Raw genomic sequence first — 24,558 nt, forward strand, 5'->3', positions numbered from 1 at the left:
CTCCATGGATCATCAGAAGTATTTTATATTCATGGGAGATAAGAAGGCATACCTGGACTATCTGGGCTTCATTTTGCTTATTTTAGCAAATCCACTGTGCAGAGATTTCAGATTCTGTTAGTTCCCTTGTCCATGCACCTTTATTAGCAACACCTTCACTGTTTCATTGGATACACTTTAAACTCAAAATCTAATGCTGAAAGTCAGGAAGAGCTCTGCAATGAAATGTGTGATTGTGTAATATATCTGTTGTATCAGTTTGCTGATAGTGCTGAGAAAGAAAATATTAATTCAGTGCTGTTAAAATAATTATTAAATGGCATTAACTGGAGAAAAGTATTTGTGCACAAACATGAAGTCACTTACCAGCATATTCAACTTGTTTATCAAAATGTCTATGGGCCCAATTGCAAGAGAAATGCAGCTATGCCAAAGGAAATCTATCTCAATCCAACACATTTTGAAAATCTGAGTCTAATTTTATAGAGTTTGCTGATCTTCACTAGGCTTTGCTAATTTAAGATAAACATTATCATTATTTCCTGCTCTTTTCCACTCTCTGCATTAGGGCTGGAGTAGCACTATGTTCAGAAGCCAACGTAGTTTGTGCTTGCCAAAGTTTCAGACTTGTTACCCAACACCAGTCCATGCAGATTTGTACCCTCAATGGGTAAAATGAACAAAATATTTCAGGAGGATCAGCAGGTTGTTACATGGGAAGAGGCATGGATGTTTTAGGCAGGTTTCTTGCATTCAGACAGCTGTTTTGGGTAAATGCCTTGTTCTCTGCCCTGGGCCATGGGACCATTAGGACTGTCCCTCTGCTGAGGAGCTCCCTTTCCCATCTCTCTTCTGCATGACCATAAAGGTCCCTGTAACCTGAACTCTCCTTTCTTGTGGCATTACCCCCTTCACCCACTGTGCACATCTTTGGTGGCTGTACCTGTGGGATTAGAAGATTTCAAATCAGTCTCTGATTGCATTCTCCCTTCATTTGCACTGAAAATCATTAATCAGTTCAGATTGCCTGCACATCACTGCAAACTTTGGTAATCTTTTCTGTGATCGTGCTTTGAGGTTCAGGTTTATACCTAGAGATTAAAACTACTGGATTTCCTACAGTCTTGTCTGAAACTGTTGAATCGTTTCTAAGATCTAAGGTTGGTATCTGCTTTCAAGCTCTACAGGACTGACCAGAAAGACTGAATGAGATAAACATGTTTCCTATTCAACAAAACTCTGCCTGCAAATCTTACATAAATCCAGCACAGACCTTTCATAGCTTTGGAAAAAAAAAAATCATGTTGTGCAGGCATCCTATTTTTATGATGTTTGTAATTCTCAGTAGGGTTTGGTCAGGGCACACAAGATTGTTGTTTCTGGTGCAGTCATGTTTAGGAGCTGTAAGTCATTTCATGATGCTGACATCAACTGAGATTTTTGAACCAGATTTCACAGTGAAAGAAGTGCAGATTTATGGTTTTAATTTCAGGAAATCTTTCAGATAATTTCGAGACTGCATTCTTGGAATCACTTCCAGTTTAACTCATCAGTGGTTAAGTTGCATTTATCCTCTGATGCAGTTACTTTGATAAAAACAATGTTAAAGATTTCTTTGAAAAGGAGTTTGAATTTCACTGTTTGGCTAAATACATTCCTTTAATGCAGGATAACACCAGTTTTAACAAATATGTTTTGATATTAATAGCCTCATGTTTTTTTGAAACAAGGAGAAGATGGAAGAATAAGAGGCAGTTTCCAGTTCTAGCTAATGAAAGACTGGGTTTTTGATTGATGTAAATTGGTACAGTTTTGTTGACAGCCATGGAGTTACAGTGATTTACTTCAGTGAGTGATGTAAGTCATGGACTGCTGTGTCTGGGCCTCTTAAACTGGCAATTTGTCGTGTCTGTTTGTTCACAAGTCCGAATCCTTTGCAGTGCTATTCTGGGCTTATGCAGAAGGGTGTGAAATGTCAAACTGAGTGTTTTTCCACTTGATATTTTTCCAGATTTCTTTTGTGTCTCTGTAAAAGTCTAACAGTTAGCATTGCCTTTTCAAGGACCTTTCTATCTGTGATTTCAATGAGCTGGTCAACTAATTATAGACTCATCAAAGAACAATTAATGTAATCCTAAGGATTTTTTTATTTGGTGCCTGCAGAGCCTGGGTAACCAGTTCTGGGTAACCATGCAGCAGATGGTACGAAAAGACACAAGCTTTGGGTTTGCATTTTTTTTCTGAGGGGTGAAAAGCCTGGTGAACAAGACACATTTAAAGATAGTCCCTTGGAGCATAGTCGGTCTATATTAGATGTGATTAGCATGGGACAAAATACTGTGGGACAAGATGCTTGTAAATTAAACCATTAAGAAAGAATAAAGTCTGCAAGAGTTCCGGAGTCAATACGTTGTCCCCTGTGGCTCATACTCTTGCTTTTGACCTCATCCCTGACTTCAGCTAATTTTGACTTTCTCAGTTCTTAGTCAGCTCAGAGGTGCTGGCAATGACACACCATCTAAATGAGCAGTTCATTGTGCTACCACTGACATGCAGCTGTGGCTGAGCAGCCTTTGCCTGGTTTGGTGATCTGCTACCTGATGGTCAGATCAGTAGGTTCAGGCCTCAGGTTAGTGCTCATTAAAGTCAAGAGAAGAAATCTTTTAGCTGAAATAACAGAGGCTGGACCCTGTTAAACCTCTTCACTGTAATTTCAAATTAAACTTCTCTCTGTGTTCCTATGGCACAGATTTTTCTGATGCTTCCCAAAGTTATATTCCATAATCTCTGGACATGCTGTCAGTTTAAGAAGCATATGGCTCATATATGGATTTACTTGAATTTCAATTCCTTTATCACAAGGACAAAGATGAAGCACTTCCAGAATATGCCTGTTGTAGTTCAGATGTGCCCTTAATTTCAAAATAGTTGGTGAAGGGAGGGGACCTGTTAATCTTACATGGAAAAAATAACCTTTCCATTCTTGAACTGTTACTCTGAAAGTCTTAGCACTAGTCCTATTATTAGCCTATAATAAATAAAATAGTTATGAAAAAAATGAGGCTAAAAAGGATGCTGCGGTGCTCAGTCTCCCCCCCAAAAAAGTGGAATTCTGCATTAAAAAAAATTATTCTCATTTCTTCTTTCAAACTGCCTTCTCTTTCAAACTTTCAAATTGACTTTTGCATTAACAAAATACTGAGGCTTTTTCATTATTTTTTTAAATACTATGCTATTTTCATAGATATCTTGAATAGAGAAGAATTTTATTAGTATCCTTCAGCTACTCACATGCCAATTGCTAGGAGGTTTAGGGACATCTCGTGATGTTCCTCTGACTGGTGTTACACAGACCCAGCTGAGGCACAGAGAACTGTGAGCCTCAGATGTTAAAATGTGTTCAGGTTCATGTGCAACTCGCTGACTGCAGCTGCATCTCCAAATGTTGGATGCCCAATATTTATCAGCCCCCAAACTGCAAAACTACCTTTTGTCCTCCTCTTGAATTTTTCTGCAGCTGTTTTAGAGCTTATGGAGAGAATTTTCAAAGTCAGCTAAATGACTTCGGGGCATAGTCCTGCTAACTGTAAATATTAATTAGGAAGCTTCAAACACATTAATCACCTTCTGGTGATTTTGGGCTCATTTTTTTTTAAAGTTGATTATACAGTAACTTTTAAAAAATGTAAAACACTAAATAAGGAAAATGCAAAATCTAAAAATCTGATTTTCTTTTAGGGAAAAAAACAGGAAATCATTAACTTCATACAGGGATATAAAGCGTAAATTTATTGACTAAGCAGTTATAATTCACTTCCTAAGTAGATTGATAGCTTGAGGAAAGATTTAGTAAGTGAGTAAAAGCTGCATAGACATTTGCTTAATATCGATGAGATTTGCCAGTATAGATTTGCAATTGCTTTTCTGAAGAACCATTTTCCCTACCAATTTTGCCCTCCACCCTACCAGGCTGATGAGTTCTGAAAATGCCCTTCTGCAAGCCAGGGAAGAGGAAGGAGTCAAGTACGAGCGGACCTTTGTAGCATCGGAATTCATTGACTGGCTGATCCAGGAAGGAGAGGCCACCACACGGAGCGAAGCGGAGCAGCTCGGCCGCAGGCTTTTGGAGCATGGGATTATACAGCACGGTGAGAAATCTACTGCCAAGTAGTAAAAGCTACACTTACTGTAGCACTTTTTTTAGCTCAAATCACATGGAGGGGCCCTTGTCTTCCTGATCATGGTATGTTTAGGTTCTAAGTAGTTTCAGATAGTATTCAGAATAGATTCAGATAGGATTTATTTAGTAAAAGGGTGGCTTTTTCAAAAGCTCATTGTATTAGTTCTGAAAATGCTTCCTCAAATGCAAGATATGGCTGGAATTTGAAACTGTTTAATAACAACTTAAGGATATGGATGAAAATCAGTGCTCCTACACTTGAAGTAATTACCTTGTAGAACTTGCTATCTGCAATGTGTGTAATTGAGTAAATAGCTTTGTAAGGATCAAACAGGGATTAGAGACATAAGCTAAATTCTGTATGCAGGATAAAAATTTCAGGTTCTCTGTATCTCCCTATTTGTAGACAGAACAGAGCATAGTCTGATGCCAGAAAAGCAACTTTCCCTCTTGAGCATGTAGCAGAGTTGTTCTAGTATGTTTGGGCAAGAAAGAGGATGTCACTTTTGGTTGAAGTGTTATTGTATTTGTCCTGGTGGTATAACTTCTTTCAGGCAGGAATCAAATATTTGTTCATGGTCCAGTATAATGTGTCTGGCAGATCCACCTTCACCAAGAAGCTCCTTCTGTTAAGGGTGGAGGAGACAGTTTTCTCTCTCTGCTGCCCCAAGCGTGAAGAAATGAGCATCCCTGGCACTAAACCCCGTTTTACATGTTGTCATCATCTGTTCTCAGTGCACGTTACCCTTCTGTGACCAGGCATTTCCCACCATAGAAGTGGCAGTGCCTCTGGGGGCAATGAAGGGGTGCCAGGAGATAACAACAGAATGGCAGAAGCTGTTGCCTACATTACTTAATGCACAATGGGAAAGTAACCAGATTCTGGTGGTCCAAGTGTTGTTACATCAACCCTAATTCTGACAGAGAGCAAATTGATGATATCAGCAGGCTGTTAGTACACAAGGTGCTAGCTTGACTAGGTAGCTTGTTTCTTCACAAGAAAACCTAGTTTTAATGAATTGAGAAAAATGGGCATGTAAGTGACCTGCACAGTTCTGTCATGGTTCTAATCATGTTCACATTAACTTGCAATTACTAGGAGCTACTTTTGAATGTTTACAGTGATCAGCTTCCAGTTCTATAATTACTCCTGTGCTTCCCATGATTTATAGGGTGCCAACTGCTCAGAGCTTGATGGACAGGAAAGGTATGCCACTCCTCCTCTTTACAGCAGCAATGATTTCATTCCTATTTTTACTGAGCATTTTCCATATATTACATATGTGGTAAACTTTCCTCACCCCAAAAAAAAAAAAAAAAAAAAAAAAAAAAAAAAAAAAAAGAGTGAGATTTATGCTGATACAGATGTTTTTGCAGAGGAAATAAAGTCAGGACTTAACATTTGGTACAAAGCTGGGTTTTCTTAGTTACTGAAATCTTTGCAGAGCTAAGAAAGTCAGGATGTGGCTTTTCTTGCGGATCAGCCATTGTTTCATTAACTGAGGCAAATACTCAGTAGACCATGTTTTCAGGGAAGTAATTTTGTCCCTGTGAAGCCAGGTTTCAGGGGGCATTCCTGAGTGACACTGGCCCTGCTCCTCTATTGGTAGCCCTGGCTATTCTGCAGATGTATCTCTTGCCCATCCTGCTCCTGTAGTCAAGAGCTTTGAAAAGCACCTTCTTGGAAAGAAATTTGAAACTCATGAAGTAAAGACAGGGTTCTGGGAACTGGTTGATTGCTGAGGAAGTGGTCTTCTCACTTGTCAATACCAGGCCATTGCTGCAAGGTGTGGTCCTCTTCCTCACCCAGTTTTTATTAAAACAAAGGTAACTGAGTGGGGATTTCACAAGGACTTGATGGGGAAGCTGGAAGTAAAGTAAAACTGAATGATGTGCTTGAGATTTATCTTTTATGAGTGAACATGCTTTGTGCCCACTTTCAGTTTGTGAAAGGAGATCTCATCCATTTCACTGCAACAATTTGTCTAGATAGTGTTAGGTATGTTGATGAAAGTACTAGCAGAATTAACACAGAGCTGGTTTGGGTTTCATCTTAGCAACTGGATATGATCTGAACTTTGAAGGTTCATGTAATGCTGGCTTCCTCTAAGAAGGGAGCTCGAAATGAGAATTTCCAATACAGAATTAGGGATATAAACTGTAAAACAGTAGGAGTGGTATTCTCTCCCTGGCACCCTCCCACTCATCTTACCGAGTTCTAGATCCAATTAAAAAACTAAAGAAAGATATTTTTCTGTGTCTTAGTACCGTAAATTCATTTCACCATACTGTGCTTCCTTTGTTTTGTCTTTCATCAGCAGTACCAAAATGTTACTTGACACTAATTGGCATCCTTGTTGTCAGAACCAGCAGAAAAACTCTTGACTGAACAGGAGTGGAGAATAAAACCTTTCCTGTTCTAAAGGCAATCTTTTCCTAGTATTGTTTGCATTCCTAGTATTGTTTGATATCCACAATATGGAATGAAATAAAGCTTGCTGTATTGTTCTTATGAAGTATTTATTACCCCACCTAATGCCATGGAAAGTAATAGAAACTGTTGCATCAAGTTGCCAATCTCAGTAGTAATTTTCCAGCCACAGCCAAATTATGCAATTCATTTTTACTAATACTGACTTTCATTTCAATTACTCAGAGAAGCTCTATTCTGCAGCTGAGGCACTGTATTCAAAATAGCTTCCTGACACATTTTTCTTCACTTTAATTGGTCAGACACAAACCAGGTTTCACACAGGAAACAAACACCGATGCTAATTTTGAAAAGGAAAACAGTGGTTTAAGAGGAGTTGTATAAAAGCTGTAAAAGCATCAAATTCTCGGTTTTAAAATAATCTTCCTGATCTCTTTAGACATATGTAACTATACACATTTCCTCTGCTATGCATGAAATGATGAAATGTACTTAAGTGCTGAGTTGCTTCTTGCCAAAATCTCACTGGCCCACACAAATCACTGAGATTAGCTCCCCTGCTTGGAGCCTGGTGCTAATAATGCAAAGTTGAGGGTTTGATCCCCATATGGGCCATTCACTTAAGAGTTGGACTCGATGATCCTTGTGGGTCCTTTCCAACTCAGAATATTCTGTGATTCTGTGAAATCATAACCCACAAACCACCATTTTCACAAATAGGACCCAGATTTCCTTTTCTTTGAATTGGTACCCCCATGTAATATGGAATAAACATTGTACATTTCTTGAAGGCATGTGTTGGGATTGTAGTTGCCAGTAGTTACTTGGCGTTTGTGAGCACTGATGGCCTTCATCCAGAATATAGGAATAAAGATTGTGGGAAGAATTATAAATTTGGTGATGCACATACACTAAAGGCAGGGACAAAACGTGCCCAGAACACACTTCTCAGCTGTAGAAAAGCCCATTTCTAATATGGTGAGGTATGTACAGCTTGGAAATATTAATGGATAAAAGATCCAGGAGACTGGATCTTAGTTCTTCTTCAAATGGACATGGTGGGGCAGATTAGCTACTGTGGTCAAAATTCACATGCAGCAGGAGAAGAAGATGTGCTGGGGGCAGACAGAGGACAATGTGAGCATCCACACATAGTCAGCCCTTTCTCAGTCTGGAAAACAGAGATACTGAGATGTTCAAGGATGAAAGAGGGTATTCACAGAGCTCTTTATGGAGTCATTTTTGGCTCATACTTGCTTATGGCCCTTGCTGCAGAACTTAGCTTGCACCTGCAGCCACAGCAGCAGAGTGCTGCTGATATGACAGGCAGAGCCTTCCTGTCCTCCTCCAAAGACTCATTGGGTATGGAAGCTTGAGGGATGGAGAAACATCTGCCTGCCTTGCAGAAATTTTTAAATTCTGGGATCTCCAGTAATAAATAGTTTAAATTTTAAAATCTGGTTAATACTGTTAAGAGAAAGCAATGCCGTCTTAGGATAGCATCTACAACTTGCAAGATGAATGTTTGCATTTCCTTCATGGCAGCAACCAAACCTTAGCACATTTATGAATACTTTTCAATATATTGTAGAATGTAAACACACAGGGATTGCCTTGTACCACAGATGATACAGTGTGTACCATTGAGCCTGCGAAAAATGGGGGTCTGAGCAGCAGAACTCCTCATACCAGATAACATTTTGTCTCTTCTGTTGCTGTGGTTTCCCAAGCTGCTGCTGACCTTCAAGTCCATGTGCTTGGTGTAATTTTTTCCCTGGCATCCCCCCAGCACGTTCCCTGAGCAGTGACCACAGCACAGTTCAGCACGAAGCGTTTTGCGTGGCTGTGCACTCTATTCCAGGGGGTTGGGATGCGGATTCCCAGGCTCAGACCAGCAGCAGAACAGGTGTGGTGAGTTCTCAAAAGGTTTTGGTTTCCTGAATGATTGAGGGGTGGAAGAGTCTCTTTTGGAGGTGACTGGCTAGCAGCTTTCTTTGAAACACCTGGTCTGCCTAGACCAGTGAAGCCTTTGATACTGTTTCCCATGGCATTCTGCTGCAGAAACTGTATTCCCGTGGTGTGGATGGGTGAACTCTTCACTGGGTAAAGAACTGGCTGGATGGCCAGGCCTGGAGTATTCCCCAGGGCTTGGTATTGGGGCCAGGGCTCATTACTGGGGCCAGTCTTCTTAATTATCTTTATTAAGGAGATCTTTATCAAGGGATCAAGGGCAGAAAAGGTGACGTTGCAGATGACAACAAGTTGATTGGGAGTGTTGATCTTCTGGAAGGTAGGAGGGCTCTACAGAGGGATCTGGACAGTCTGGAGTGATGGGCCAGGGCCAGTGGTATGAGGTTCAACAAGGGAAGTGCTGAGTCCTGCACTCGAGTCATAACAGCCCCATGCAAGGAGCCCCATCCAACGCTCCAGGCTTGGAGATGAGTGGCTGGAAGCTGCCCATTGGAAAAGGAGCTGGGGGTGCTGGTTGACAGCGACTGAACATGAGCCAGTGTGTGCCCAGGTGGCCAAGAAGGCCAATGGTGTCCTGGCCTGTATCAGAAACAGTGTGGCCAGCAGGACCAGGGCAGGGATTGTCTCCCTGTACTTGGCACCGGTGAGGCCACACCTCAGATCCTGTGTCCAGCTCTGGGCCCCTCTGTATATCAGAGACACTGAGGGGCTGGAGCGAGTCCAGAGAAGGGCAATGGAGCTGGTGAAGGGTCTGGAGCACCAGTCTGATGAGGGGCAGCTGAGGGAGCTGGGGGTGTTTAGCCTGGGGAAAAGGAGGCTCAGGAGAGACCTTATCACTCTGTACAGCTCCCTGAAAGGAGGCTGTAGCCAGCTGGGGGTCAGTCTCTTCTCCCAGGTAGCAAATGACAGGGCAAGAGGAAAAGGCCTCAGGTTGCACCAGGGCAAGTTTAGGTTAGATATTATGAAAAATTTTTTCACTGAAGTGGTTGTCTAGAATTGGAACAGGCTGCCCAGGGAAGTGGTGGAGTCACCATCCCTAGAAGTATTTAAAGGATGTGTAGATGTGACACTTAAGGACATGGGTTAGTGGTGAACTTGGGAGTGTCAGGTTAATGGTTGAGCTTCATGATCTTAGAGGTCTTTTCCAACCTAAACAATTTTATGATTTTGTCAGCACTAGGATTTTATGATGGTAATAAATAGGTGGTAAGATGCCTTAGGCATCATGGTATTAGTATCTTTGGCCTCCACCCTCCTTTAAAATACCTTTCAACTTTAAAAACTTTTATTGACATAATTGCACTTGGTCAGACCTGGTGTGCTCAGGGTAGACACACGTTCTGCTGGTTTAGCACAGAAGCAGGTGCTTATCTCCTTTCAAGAGTTAATCTTTTATCAGCAAACTCCACTGTGCAAATTACTTTCAGAGATGAAAACAAACACTTTGTAGTGACTTAGTGAGAACAGTAAATGTTGACACAAGCTGTGTCTTTGCAGGAAAGTCTTATATCTATTTTAATTTTCCCTATTCTTTGCAAAGACTCTGTACATTTATACAGCAGAATTTCCTTTGTGAAGATGATCAGCCCATTTAGTTTTAAGTATCAAGACACATGATGCAATTGAAAGTTTGATATAATTGTGGAAGTTGATTAAATATCTTACAAAGTATTATTTCTCTTGCTTTTGTTGAAAAGCTTTCCTTCTCTTCTAAAATTGCTGTGAATAAGAATAAGAAGTATGTGCTGCTATATTTACCTTAGATGTCCAACTGCTTATGATTAGCTGATTATGATTCACTTAAAAAGTGAAAACTTGCCATGTATGTTAAATATACACTTCCTTAAATCAAGATGTCCCTTTGGAACCCCTTTCTTGGAAATACCAACTCCAGATAGCATTTACAAGTATCATTGAAGCATACCATAAATCCTTGACTTAACTGACCATAGGCTTTCTCCTCCAAAATTAACACATATATATTTTTAAAACAATTTTTCTAGTTGATCTGAAACCTGAATCACATCAGCCCTTGGATATATCCAAGCTTTCATTTTGCTAAAAATTATAAAACATCACATTTTTACAGATGATGTAAATTTATCAGTAAAACACAAGCCTTCAGTTAGTCTGTGATGTCCTGCAACACAATTTTGTTTTTATTTTAAGTCCTGTTTCCCCTGTGCTGATGCCAGGCAGAAGCACTCAGTTGTTTGTGTGGCAGCTCTTCCCTGGCAGTTCCCATCTGTAGGGACAGTAACCTCACCCATGATAATTCAGCTGCTTATGCTAAATCTGGAGACCACTTTGCATATTTTTCATGATTTTGCCCTTGTAAGAAGTCAAAGAATAAGAACTTTGTATGTAATTGTATAAACTCCCAGCTCCTTGGTCTGTCAGCTTCTCATTGTGCTCTTCTTGCGGTTGTCTTTATCTACAGCAGGAATGGATTTGGTTTTTGAAAGAGCCACATGCTCTATGCTTTATGTAAATAACATATGAAAAATTCTTTTCATATTAACTATTGAATTCTATTTTTCTGACAGAGAATGGGTTTCAACAAAATGGGTTTGCAACAAAAAAAAAGAGATACCCAGATGGGCCTTTTCATCTTCTGCTTCCCTTGCCACAGACTGTACTTTCCATACTTTATTTGGAAGCAAAGAAAAGCAGTTGGCTATGTTCTGTAAACTTACTAAATTAAAGATGATAAATCCTCATATACAAACCAAAAAGACTGCTGAAATGTGTGTGATTCAACACTGGCTTTTCATGCTAGAGTAAGTAATGTGTATTTGAAAATAGACTGCAAATAGATGGCAAACTGGCTGGAAAGACAAAATGTATATAGAAACACTTATCTGCATACCTATTTTAAGGCAAAAGAAATAACATGTTAATGCACTGATCAGAACATACCACTCTAATAAGAACAGGATACTCTGAATTTCAGTTCCCAAGGAACTTTTGACAGTTTTCTACTGTAATCCTGATGCTTTAAAGACAGTATAAAAGTTGTCTAGACCTTTTTTGGACTACATGAATATACTACAGTTCATTGATATAGCTCAGAAAGCCCTACCTATTTATAGCTCGGAGAGCTGTAGTTATCGCACAGCTTTATTTTTCTGGACCTACTTACCGTTCCAGGACCTATTTATTTCTGGACATACTTGCTGACTTCACCCTTAGTAGGATGAGCTGGAACAGCTCTCTGGATTTTTTATTTCAGGGCCAGAATCTGCCTTGCAGTTTTATAGGAGGGGATCAGTGGCAACAGGAGAAGTTCAAGCTTAGACCCACAGTCTGTTCAAAGTGAATCCCTTGTAATCCAAATAAGAAAAAAACCACAATTTGGTAGAGCTGCGCTGCCAAGAGTTTAACGTGATGGTTGAATACATGCACAGGTGGGCTTATCTACAGTCTGCATAGCATATAAACATTCATAAAAGGTGGAAATGCAAGTGTTGTGTTTACACAGTGCAGGGAATCCAAGACCCAAGATCCAGGGCCCTGTGCTCGCTAAACATCTGTAGTCTCTCTCCCTGGATTTGTGGGACATCCAAGCAGGTGGAATTCATCAATGTGTAAAAGGAAACTAATCTGAATAGGTGCCATTATTAAAATGCATTGCAGTGCCAGATTAGCAGAAAAACAGGAAGGCTTTGAGAGGAGTGGGAAAAGCATTGTCCAGTGCCGAATAAAGTGCCAGTTACTCTCCTCCAGCCACATGTGTGTCGGTGCAAGGCAGGAGTGGATGAGGGGCAGCACGGGAGTGGCTGGGTCGTGTGGCAGAGGTGGGCAGCATGGGGTGAGGACTGGCCGAAAGCTGCGCAGCCGCCCTGCGCAGGTCTCAGCAGCTGTTGGTGTTTGCCAAGTCCACGGACTCCCCACTGCTCTGTGAAAGCCAAAGTGGACACACACTTCCACTGTTTCTCTGGCAAGGCACCAAAACTGGGCTGGCCAAAGGCCTGAGGCACAGAGGAGGCTGGCTCATCAAGCTGTGTGCTATCCATAGAGAGAGGCATTTTTTAAAGGAACCAGTATTTTATGTGTTGATTTGTTTACTTCCCTGTTAAACACTGGTTCTGCTTCGGAGAGGGGAGCAAGAAAGCAAAATGTCATGGAATGAGAGACAGACCCTTCCCTGGGCACACTTTGGGTGCAGGTGGAAGCAGCTCCAGCTGTGCTCTCCTTCAGATAATCCCCCAGCCCCTGCTGGCCCCTGCAGCCTGTCAGTGTATGTTTCATCATCCTGCGTTTGTTCTTGGCGTGACATCAGCTCTTTTGGGGTAATATCCTGCTACTCCAGAGGTCAGAACTGGTATGGTCATCTGTGGCTTGCTATATGAAGGCACAGACTATTGCAGCCAGTAATAGTGAAGGTCTGGAATGATCTCCTACAACTTCCGACTGCATTTCACATCATTTTATTAGAGGAAACTACCTCATTAAAAGATAAAGTGTACTTTTGAATAGACTCGGCTGCTGCCTTGTGCAGTGGAAGGCTTGGAAATGTGTTGTGCATTGCTGGAAAGAGTTCAGTGCTGCTTTTGTCTTTAAGTGGAGAAAGATATGACATATCCACACTGAAAAATCCATACACTCTGCTCATGTTTTATAACCTCTTCCTCTTAACCCTAGCACAAGCACATTCTCACACAAACAAGCACACACTTCAATGTGTCCTCTGCTCTCTTGAGAAAAGCTGCTCATCTGACTCCTGGTGGAACTTTGATCTCCTTCCTCCTGCTCCCTCAACATGGAACAGCCGTTCCCTGGCTCCAGCCACAAGCTTGCTTGGTGACAGCGTTGTTTCTGGGGACGTGCAGAGCAGCTGGAGTGCCTCACTGGATGTGTCCTACTGGGGACTGCAGCTCTCAGCTGGTAGAAGGCATTAATCACCGCAGTGGAGATGTACACAGATTATCAGCGCTAAAAATCATGGGAAATTGAAGTGGTGGGAGGGATTTGGGGAAAAGCCAGTTATGAAAATGGCCTGATTTTTCAGGCATGAGTCATACCATTTATTAAAATAGGCTTTTGTACTTTCTAAAGCTTCCTCAGTTCTATGAAATCAGTGTAGAGCTAATATTTCTGTCTCTGCTGTGCATCAGCCTCTTTGAAAAAGTGGAAAAGGCTGTTTGAGCTCCATGCAGATCCTGGGATTTTATGTCAGAATCAGAAGCCGAAAGAAGATTTGCATGGATGTTACTATTTATATTTTATGTATCTGAACAGAAACTGTGAAGCAGCCAGGCACAGGAAGCACCAAAGCTGCAACATTAGGTGCTCCCAAACAGAGAAAATCCAAAATAAATATTCTGATTTTTCTCACCTTAACAGTAACATAAATAGTGAATGACCAGCTAAAACCCTTGCCAATGAAATTTGCAAACTCTAGGGATAGATGAGACAGTAAAAAAATAATTGAACTCTATCAATTAAATGGTCATTACCCCAAAAGACATGGGGGTTTTATATAGCTAATGGTATAACTACAAGGCAATACATCTAGGAACTGAGAATACAGCCTCCACTCGTTGCTGTGGAGCAGTGCTGTGCAGGGAAAGGAAGGTGTGCAGGGCACAAAATATTTCTATTTTATTCTATTTGTGCAGTACAGTGCAGTAGTACATGTGAGCCTGAGATGTACAAAAAGAAAAACAGCCAGTAAGAAAAGGGGAATGAGGTTGTAATTGTGGGCATGCAGTTCAGATAAGTGGATTTTTAGGAAAGATAAAGAAATTCTGAAGAGGATTCAAGGAAGGCTAAAAAAAGGTCAGAATTTAGGGGGTAGTATTTATTCAGGTGATAAAAGATATGTTTGAGAGTTGGCTTCATCTCTTCACAGACTTCTTTGCAAAGATTTTTGACCAGATTGTACGTAACTTTCTAATGAAGGTGTGACAAAATCCAGGGATTAGCAGCTAAAGTTAAGCAAATTCAGCTTTGAGTTAAATCTTTATTGTCTGGCAGGGCAAGTGACTGAAGGCTTGAATAGCTTGTAAAGGGAAGAGTAAAGTGGTCAATAAATGCTTTAAAGTATAAGTAAACTAATTTTTTTGTAAGATTAAAAGATAGTTGTTAAACTTTGTTTCTGGGAGAAATTTTGTGGCCTGTGTATGTGTGAGATTAGACTGGTGGGTTGTGACTGTACCTCCAAAGATTGGCATCGATGAGTATATGTTAGCGTTGGTGCCTTTCCTTCCAGGACCATAAATGCTCTTGTGTACTTTTATGGTTTTGGAGGTTGCCAGTCACCATATTTTTACTTTACTCTGTTGGTACATTTCTTTCTGTTGCATAAGGTGCACATTGTAGCACAAACATGTTGCCACCTGAACAGCCGTGAATTAAATTGGAACGAGAAACATGAATTCACCCCACCTTGCTCTTTGCATCACCCTCATAATGTACAAATACAGGTCCTGACACTCGTCAGCCATGGCTTGACTGTTAAAGACAAAGTGAAATGGGTGCCAGGTTGCTTTTCTATGCTGCACTGTGAAGAGCAGTGAACTAATTGAGGAGTAGTAATATCAATCCCTATGTAGAGCAGCAGCTTCCATGAGAGGTACAGATACCTGGAGCAAGAGCCTTGTGAGCTGCCACAAGTTTATCTGCTACTGCCTCTGAGTCAACACCCAGAGGTAGCAACCTCTAAATTACCTTTAAAGAAACTGCTCGTGGGCAAATCTGTGCAACCCTCTCAGCATTCTGCCATCGGTTTGGAAAAGCTTTTCGCTCCCACTTTCCTCTGCTGCTTACAGCAAAATGTGAGCTGCTAAAGCAGTTGAGCTGAGCACCCATGACTGCACCTGTACCTCTCACCCAGCAGCTTCCAGTGCAACAAACCCAACCTTCTATGTGTGCCCTGCATCCAGCATTCACATAGCTGGGATTTACCCAGGACAAGGGCATGTGTAGATTCTCCTGGTTCTTGCTGAAAGTCAGCCACTGCACCTGAGGAGAGCTTTCAGAGGCAGCCAGCTCTCTGCCTCCCCCTCCTCAACCTTTTCCTTCTGATCCGTGGTCTGGAAATCCCCTTTTCCACACCTTTCCACATACACTCATCCTTAGGCTGAGTCACAGCCTGGACATTTAATCACAAATCACGAATAAGTCAGATGATTAAAAAAAAAAAAAAAGGAGGTCCATGAGGCACAGAATTAATTTTGGCTAGAGATTTTATTTGATGATGTATGCATAAGGAGACAGTCTGAGCTATTCTACTCCTATTTATATTTTTAGCTTCTTTTTAAATATGTAAAAAATTACAGGATGCTACAAGCACATGATATGTGAACTATCCTTAGAAATGAGGAGGTTAAAATATGAAAGTCAAGGAGCATGCCAAATTCTATACTGATGCTGCATGTCATAAGCATTTTGGCTGCAAACCCTTTGTTGTGTAAATCATATACAAATATTCTCCGACACACAGTCTTGGACTTAGCTTTTCCAGTTGCACTCATTTATTGTATAAAAATGTACCTTTCTATGGACCGAAGTAGTTACAGCAGAGATTAATGACTTCAATGGAAAACCTAAGCTTTGCTGCTTTAAGTATATAAATATGACAATATTTCAGTCAAAACAAGTACTGTTATTCTGAAATATGTTCAGTATCTTGGCATAAAAATGTTTACATTATCTAGTTTCATGGTCAGTAATTCCCGAATTTCAGAGTGCTTGACAATGTCTGCAGCATGTGCGTGTTTGTCTCTGATTATTGTGATTTCTGAGTACTGTCAGAGCACTTCAGTTAATGACACAAACAACAGAATAATTTTAGTTAAAAACTGTGGTGTCATAATATTTAACTTGACTCAGAAACCATACTGATATTTCTTACACTGAATGGTTGTCCACAGCAGTTCTCTTTCCAAGGGAGCATTTGTGGAGCCCTCTTTCATTTAAGATTATGAATCACAGTAGTGCTGAATAAGTAGAGCTTGCCTTTTTCAGACTGAGTTTGAGATGGCCTCAAGTAAAAAAAAAAATTGTCTTTAAATTAGGTTATTCTAATAATGTGTTAAGATACTGATAGATATTGCTACTTTTACTTGTTATGTCAGTGATCTTAAAATGAAACTGGTAGCTGTGAACACCTACGTGCTAACTCTGCCTCTGATAGCAAATCCTTTGGGGGATGTAGGCAAATCTCCAAATCTCTCCTCCTCTACTTCCGTTCTTCAAAAATAGTGACTGTTAGTAATTGTTGTTTAATAGTAATGCATATGATATGTATCCAAAATGGGGAGCACAGCAGCAGTGTGTACCTGCACTAAGTAACGTGTCAGAACACAGTAACGAGTTACTTGCAATGCTAAATTGGACTCAAAGCCATTTTGCATCCCTGAGGACACAGTAGATTCAGCAACAAAATAAAGCAGACAAAAGCTAAGTGGCTTTTGCCACTTTTCCATCTTTTCCATGTTTTCCATCTTTTTGACAGAACCAGGCAATCTAAGGGATGCCTTACAGCCTGCGCCGTGTGACTCTGGGGCAGATGGCCTGTGTGGCAGCTTGGGCACAAGCATGTGCAGTTCAGAGAGTTCCTGTGTCTTGATTATTCCTTGTGTCCCAAAGGCAGAAGTCCATTTGTACAGACAGTGGCCTCTCTTACAGTGGCCCAGGCTGGCAAGGGACATGATTCTTTTCAAGATGGTCTGACCTCATAAAGCAGTTTCTGCATGCACATAGAAGATGGTGCCTTGAGGATCATATCTAGGACTGGCATCTTTCTTAGTGGCTGGGTGACTTGACATACCTGGAGAAGGTGACTGGGCTTTCTCCTGTTTGAGGTTATTTCTTCAGCTCACAAACATCCGATGGCTTACTGGCAATTTATGTGTAAATACAGCCTATTTTGCAAGGTTGTAATGTGTAGTGAGGTTCTGTGGGGTCCATGAAGAATAACCTGAGACACAAGGAGGCGTTAAGAAGGGATGAGAACAAGAAAGACTGGGTGGGGGATGAGAATGAAAGGAAAGCAGGCCAGCAGGGCTCCAGGCTCTGGGCCTTGTGTATCACCTTGGACTCTGCTGGTTTTTGGAACCCATGTGTTGGGCAGAGCAAAAGCTCTGTGTCTGCAGTAGGAGGCCGAGTGACTGAGTCATGTAATCCTAGATTTGACTGACCTCAGTGCATGCCTGTGTTGTTGTTTATACTTTACACATAAATATCTATAGCACACCAGTTCTTACGAGTGAGTATTGCAAGAAATGTAATTTATAAAATAGGGAAATCCAGAATTTGGATTCTTCATTGAAAAGGTCAACTGTGGGAAATTATTTCTATGGAATGTGATCACAGAAGCTGGGTGAAAATGGAGAAGAATGCTGCCAAACACCTACTGCAGCTATTTTGGATGCTGCAGTAGTGATGCAGAGAGTACTCCAGAGGGCTTTCCTGCAATCAGGACCTGCAGGAGTCAGAGCACTTCCAGGACCTGGCACAGAGCTCCATCCAACTACTGCGTTTTTCATCGCTGTTAAGATGCAGCATCGATGGCAGCAAACACGCAGACATTACAGTGATGTTACACTCTGGGGGTAGGTTTGGTGCTCCTGCTCTGACACCAGCAGCCTGGGATTTGTTCTGTGTCAAAACAGGTTGTGATTAAGATTTTTGTTCATTATGTAAGAAATGATTTTTGGCCAGGTGCCTGTTCCCAAACCTTGCGTATCCGTGCGAAGGAGGGAAGTGGCCTGCAGGAAATGTCAGGGACATGGTGTCTGTGGTGAACAAGACAGAGGAAATACACAGGTCTTGATTCTTTGCTGCCCTGTAGCTCTGAACAAGGTAGTTGGACAGAGCTCCCAGGGGCTGTCCTAGACTGATGAATTTACACAAAACTGGACATAAGGAGCTAAGTCTGGTCTGTAGTGAGCAGCAGCAGCAGGCAGCATACAGAAGAAGCATGCATGGAGGTGGACCATTATGCAACCTGTCATGGAGAGGTGAATACTTCTATTTCCACTTGGCAATAAAAAGTGCATGTCATTAATCAAAGTGGTGTAAAAGATTCTTTGCAGCATTTGCCACTACAATTCCTACTTTGTTACTGTTGCTGTAAAGGGTGTATACTTTACATGTATACACCCATGTGAAGCCACCCATGTGAAGCTGACCACCTTCCTCCTCTTTCTGAATCTGCACAGGGGAAGAGGAGAGCTCTGAGCTTTTCTTCCTTACAGAAAGGTCTGTAGTGCACAGGTTGCACATAGGTAGGCTTGGATTTCTTGCTATGCCTACCAGGCACAGACATTCTATCCATTTCTTTTCCTAGTGTCCAACAAGCACCATTTTATGGACAGCAATTTGCTCTACCAGTGCAGAATGAATTTCCGCCGCCGGCGGCGATTAATGGAGCTCCTCACTGAGAAATCTCGCTTGATGCCGGAAAGCCATGACAGCCCATTTTGCCTGCGCAAACAGAACCATGACAACAGAAAACACACCAGTTTTCTCTCAGGTGACTCATTAATTATACTGCTGTATGTAGAGTGACTCTGTGGAATATTAAAAAATTGGTTTTGGACAAGGGGTTTCAATGTTAGAGAAAAATGCAGGGCTGAGTATTATGTGTCCCTGTTCATAGGGATTGTCCATTCACTCAGTTTACCAAACCTGTATCTCCCTGGGGTGTATCTGTATCAAGGGCATTTCAGATGCTGATCAAAATTTGGTGTCCATGTTCAAACCAAACTGGTTAAGTTGTCCAAACTCAGAGTAATTTGTCCTACATTCTATGTGAAGTTTTCAAGAAGATTAAAAGTGAGGGGAAGGGACCCTGCAGAATTTGTGTACAGCAATATCTAGTAAGAACTGAAAGAAGGGAAAGGAAGACTGGAAAAACCTAGTTCCCTATACTAAAATGCTTCTTAGAAAACACTGCAGTGGGAGCAGTTCAGCCATCCTGTTAGTGACAGCATTACTCTCGTGCAGTGACTCTGCTAACAGTGTAGGACACACTAACCCATTCCCAGTGTTGTCAGTGAAAGCATGACAAGCAAAAGTTGATGCTTTTATAAAAAGAAACAGGGAAATGGCTTAATAACTGGTACCAGCTCCCTTTCTCCCTTTGTTTTCTCTCTGCTTGTAGTGAGTCCCACCAAGGAGATAAAGATTGTGTCGGCAGTGCGGAGGAGCAGCATGAGTAGCTGTGGCAGCAGCGGGTACTTCAGCAGTAGCCCAACACTCAGCAGCAGCCCCCCCGTGCTCTGCAACCCCAAATCTGGTGAGCACCAGCATGGCTTATGATGTACAGCAGACAGAGTGTGGACATCTCTTTGGGAGAAGGCTATGTGAAGAATGCCAATCATCACACCTAAGCTAATGTTTCCAAGAATACATTAAAAATTCACAGGGTCACAGGTTTTGTAGGCTAGAGGGAATTACTAGCCTGAAGTCCTGTTGAACACAAGCCAGATTTCTGCCTCCAGTAATCTCTGCATCAAGTCCATAATTGTGGTTTCAGCTGCAGTTTATCTCTTAGGAGGACATGCAGTCAGAGGCCTAGATTTGCCTCTTCACTGCCAAGCTCCGAACCGGTTCAAATCTCCTCCTAGAGACATTCCTTAGGTGCAAGTCAGAGGAGAGTTTAACTATGCAGTGACCACTTGAGCTGCCATGAAATAACACCTCTCAGAAAACAGTAGCCTCTAAAAGAACCTGAGGCCTGTCAGAGACCATTTGAACATTTTCATTTGTTTTAAGTTTTACACTGGCCTGTTCAGAAGGTAGAAGTAGCGTTGAAGCTTATTTTCCTTTTGAAAGAATTTCCTATCCCATGCCGGAAGGTTAAACACACCCATTCTTCCACAGTTCGCTTAAAATTGTTTCTTACTGTACATCTGGAAAGGGAAAAACAGACCAAGATAGATATTGTTTCAGCCTCTCTGTTTCCTTCAGAAGCAGCCCTGAATATCAAACAGAGCCCCTGCTGCCCTTTGAGTTCCTTGTTATTTCGAATTCACCAAGTCTCTGTCAGTAGTGTGGGGAGTATTGTACAGTGGGGTAAGGCTTCAATGGATATGTGTAATCTTTGCTTTCAGAAGGATGCTGGCATTTGAAGTGATTACAAGAGAGTGCCTTAAGCACTCGGTGAATGCTGTTCGAAACATTGACCATTTACTTCAGAGATGAGTGAACTAAAGTGCATATCATTCCTGCTGGGCAGAGTGGCCATCGGAAAGGGAAGGATATTTTCCTTCTCTCTCCTGTTAGCACATTTCCTTCCCTCTGCTTAAGCTTTGCTGGGAATTCAGTATGAAGCTCTGAACTAAAATAATTGGAAGGACTCAGTAGGATTATATACTCAGAAGCCATAACCCTCTCCAGCAGACCTGCTGGCAGCCTGGAAATGCTGTCAGTTCTAGTGGCCATCGCATCCTCGGAGTGTGTTGCCGTTGGGTGTTCAGCACCACCTTCCAATATGCTCACGCCTTTATGCAGGGGGCTTGCCCCTGTATAGAGGGTATACAGTATCATGTTTTGGCAGAATATCTTTCAGGTATACATTCCAGAAACACTCTGGTAGCTTTTGTATGGGGAGCTGTTTGTCCCCAGTACATTAATTACATCCTGGAAAATTTTCTGGGACAGATAAAACAGCATTCATGTGCTATCCATAAATGTGTCTGTTATCTGAAGTATGCCAACTATTCTGTTAATTTATGGTTCTGATTTTATATGAAGTGTCAGCCCATGAGTAGTGAGAACAAGTTTATTTTAATGCAGCTGATTACACAACACTGGAAGAAAAACAATAGGCTGATGTTGCTCTTGCATAAATTTTTTAGAAGAAATTTTCCCTTAGGAATGGTTTTCAAACTCTGAATAGCTTTAACAGACTCATATTTGAAAGAAGACAGCAATGGGCTTATAAACAGACTGATTTTTAAGACGTATACAGTTACTGGCAATGTAGGGTTATTTCTCCCGGAGCTGAAGTACAGATCCACATGTCAGCTCACATAGGTTAACATAAGGCTGTCAGATGTAAATGTTATGAGGAATTCTTAATTCTCTGCTGACTATAAAGAGACTTTGTTCACAAATAGCTTCCTGCTATCCAGACCCTGAGCTGTTGCTGAACTACGTGCTAATAAACAAAAGGCAGAGGTGTATTTATTGTCAGACAAGCTCTCTTGCAGGCAAGCACTCAAAAAACACCCAGGTCATGACTTGACCAATCACGTAGAAAAACAATCATCAAACAAAAAAAAATTTCAGGAGGTATAATGAAGGGAGGCACATAAGGGAGCCCTGCATAGATGATTTACCTGATTCTGACTTGTCAAATGAGCACAATTGTTCAGTTTTCTAACGTTGACCAGACAGGCTCTGCGAAGTGTAACACTGGCTAAATGACAGTTTGTCATAATGCATGGGAAAGTAGAAAAAGGTATTGGTTTGTCTGGTAGAATTCTCCCTGTTCCCATGAATGTCATAAAGAAACTCAAGAATGTCTTCAAATACCATCTGTGAGAAATTTTGTCTCCCACCTGTGACTGAAAAGACAGACATTGTCAAAATTATTTACCACTAAAAGAAAACCAGACACAGTTTTAAGGGTGAAGCAGGCAAATAGGGTGAACAGCATATATCTTTATGTTGTCCTCTGTATCGTGAAGCATTTATGGAAAGATAAAAAATGGTACACAGGATGGTATTGATTTACTTTGGCAGAACTTTAGATTTACTTTGTTCAGAGGAAAATTATGCCATTACATAGGAAGGCAATGGGGACCTGCAGAAACTTACTGGTATTTCCTTTCATTTAAAATCCAAGACACCTGTAGGTTACCTAGTCTGTCCCTGGATAAGATGGGAGTTACAGGTCTGTGCCTACAACTGCAGAAATGTCTTGAGATAATTACTCATCTGAACAGGATTTTCTTGCTACTTAATTCTGTGATTCAAACCTGACTCAGATGAAATAGCAGAGACCACCCAACAAGTACACAGTAACCTGGGAAGGAAAGCTGCTCCGTGCCAGGAAGGTTGGTCACTTGTTTCAATACTGGACACAGGAAAAGCCACTTCTGATTTTTGTGATAGTGTTTAGGAGATTTTGATTGCAGGCAACAAAGTCTGTTGGCTAAATGCCCCAATTTTCCAAAGATCTCATCATTTATACTCAGAGTTATTCTGCAGGCTTTTCCTTGGTTCTCTTACTAATTTCAAGCAAGTCTGAAAGAACTGAAAGCATGAATGGGAAGTGGGGCCAAAAAAGAGGTATACCGACACTGTATCTTATTTATTAGGGGAAACTCCAGAGGAATGTTTTCATTAAATATTCATTTCTGTACCTCCACAGTATTAAAGAGACCTGTGACTGCTGATGAGCTCTTGATGCCCGGAGCCCCATATGTTAGAAAAACTTTTACGGTATGTCTTCAGTATTTTTCTTTATTTTCTGCATATTATATGCATAGGACAATCCAAACAGACATTTTCTGATGGGATAATTAGAGCTTATTTGCATTTGCTGAGGTTTGTACTTTAAAATCCCAAACATCATGATCAGTACTTCCACAAATTTCAGGTCTGATTTGGCATTTGTTTATCCTGTCTTTATGCCAGTGTGATACTGCTGACTTAAAAGGGGTGTAGAATTACATAAAGACAGTAACATTTATATTATACAAACTCATCCAGACTTGGTGCTCCTGCTCTGCAGGAGTGGATCACCTACCCAAACTGAAGTCTTCTACCAGGGTCTTTCTATATGATGGGACAGAAAACTCAACTGACATACATTATTAGAGCCTTTCTTTAAAGACATTTTTGAACCTAGTCATTGGAAGCATTGCTTTTACAGCCTCCGAGTTCAACAAAAGAAGTTCACTAAAAGCAAGAAGAATCATTTGGTTAGAGCCTTTCCCATGAGTGACACAGCAGCCTGTACTCTACTATGTGTTGGAAGCATAGAAATGTTGAAATTACGTCTTCGACCATTTAGAAGTTGCCCCTAGAATTTCATGGAGCTGCTTGAAAGTGATCATGTCCTTTCCTCTTTCCAGATCGTTGGCGACGCCGTGGGCTGGGGTTTTGTGGTGCGGGGGAGCAAACCCTGCCACATCCAGGCTGTGGACCCCAGTGGGCCAGCAGCAGCAGCTGGGATGAAGGTGGGTTTTCAAAATGGGATGATTTCCCAGGAGAAGTTATGCTGCTCAGTAAAGGTCCTGGGCTACCTGTATTTGAGGAGGGAGAGGTGCTTTTGTTTCCAGTGTTGAGTGTCTTAGTTTCAGGCATTTGTGCACAGTGAGTTCTGTTGCCTTTCCACCCCCTCCTGTTTCTTTCCTTCTGTCCTTGAGATTCTTGAAGTCTCTTTTTCACATGAGACTCAATTATCCTTTCCAAGTTGCTTTTTAGACCTTTTCCCTTTTTGAGGTGGGTGTTTATTCACATGGTTGGCTGGTTTTGGTGCTGGTGGTGTTCTGTTTTTTTTGATTGATTTTTTATTTTCATGGTTTTTTTAAATGCTACACAATTTTAGTTTCCCTCTTTACTTTCTGATTTATGTGATTACTGGTATGCAGCTTCTGGACTTTGCCTGTACTGAAAGTGAAGCTAACATAGCCCATTGTTCAGTGCAAAGCAGTCACGATTCAACACAATTTGGAAAGAACAATGGATGATACTTTCACATTTCATAAACAGATGAAATAGTTTCGTAAGTGATTTAATAATCAATAAATACACCTTCCACTTTTAGCTTTTGCACTGCTAATGCAGAGCCCACTGACTTACCTGGGGGCTTGGATCACATCCTGCATATATCTCTGCCTTGTACAAAGAGAAAAATAAAGGCAAAGTATTATGTTAGGTACAGATAAAAGCAAGAAAATTAAGGTAGCTGCTGCACCTGCTCCAATGGCCAGAAAGATTAAAGTACCAGTTTATGCCATGCTTTATTGTATAGCAGCAACACAGATGAAGGTTTGAGGTGTATTCCACA

General features: G+C 41.3%; 1 protein-coding gene across 1 annotated transcript in view; it reads left to right on the forward strand.

The window, feature by feature from the left end:
• Positions 1–24,558, forward strand: part of DEPTOR (DEP domain containing MTOR interacting protein) — a 77,018-nt gene that overhangs the window by 30,987 nt on the left and 21,473 nt on the right. The window contains exons 5-9 of the mRNA XM_069005390.1: positions 3,970–4,148; positions 18,880–19,065; positions 19,696–19,830; positions 22,915–22,985; positions 23,621–23,725. Of these exons, the coding sequence (XP_068861491.1) occupies positions 3,970–4,148; positions 18,880–19,065; positions 19,696–19,830; positions 22,915–22,985; positions 23,621–23,725 (676 nt within the window). The remainder of the gene's footprint in view (positions 1–3,969; positions 4,149–18,879; positions 19,066–19,695; positions 19,831–22,914; positions 22,986–23,620; positions 23,726–24,558) is intronic.

The sequence above is a fragment of the Aphelocoma coerulescens genome, chromosome 2 (genome assembly GCF_041296385.1).
Source record: "Aphelocoma coerulescens isolate FSJ_1873_10779 chromosome 2, UR_Acoe_1.0, whole genome shotgun sequence".
In the NCBI taxonomy this organism is placed as follows: Eukaryota; Metazoa; Chordata; class Aves; order Passeriformes; family Corvidae; genus Aphelocoma; species Aphelocoma coerulescens.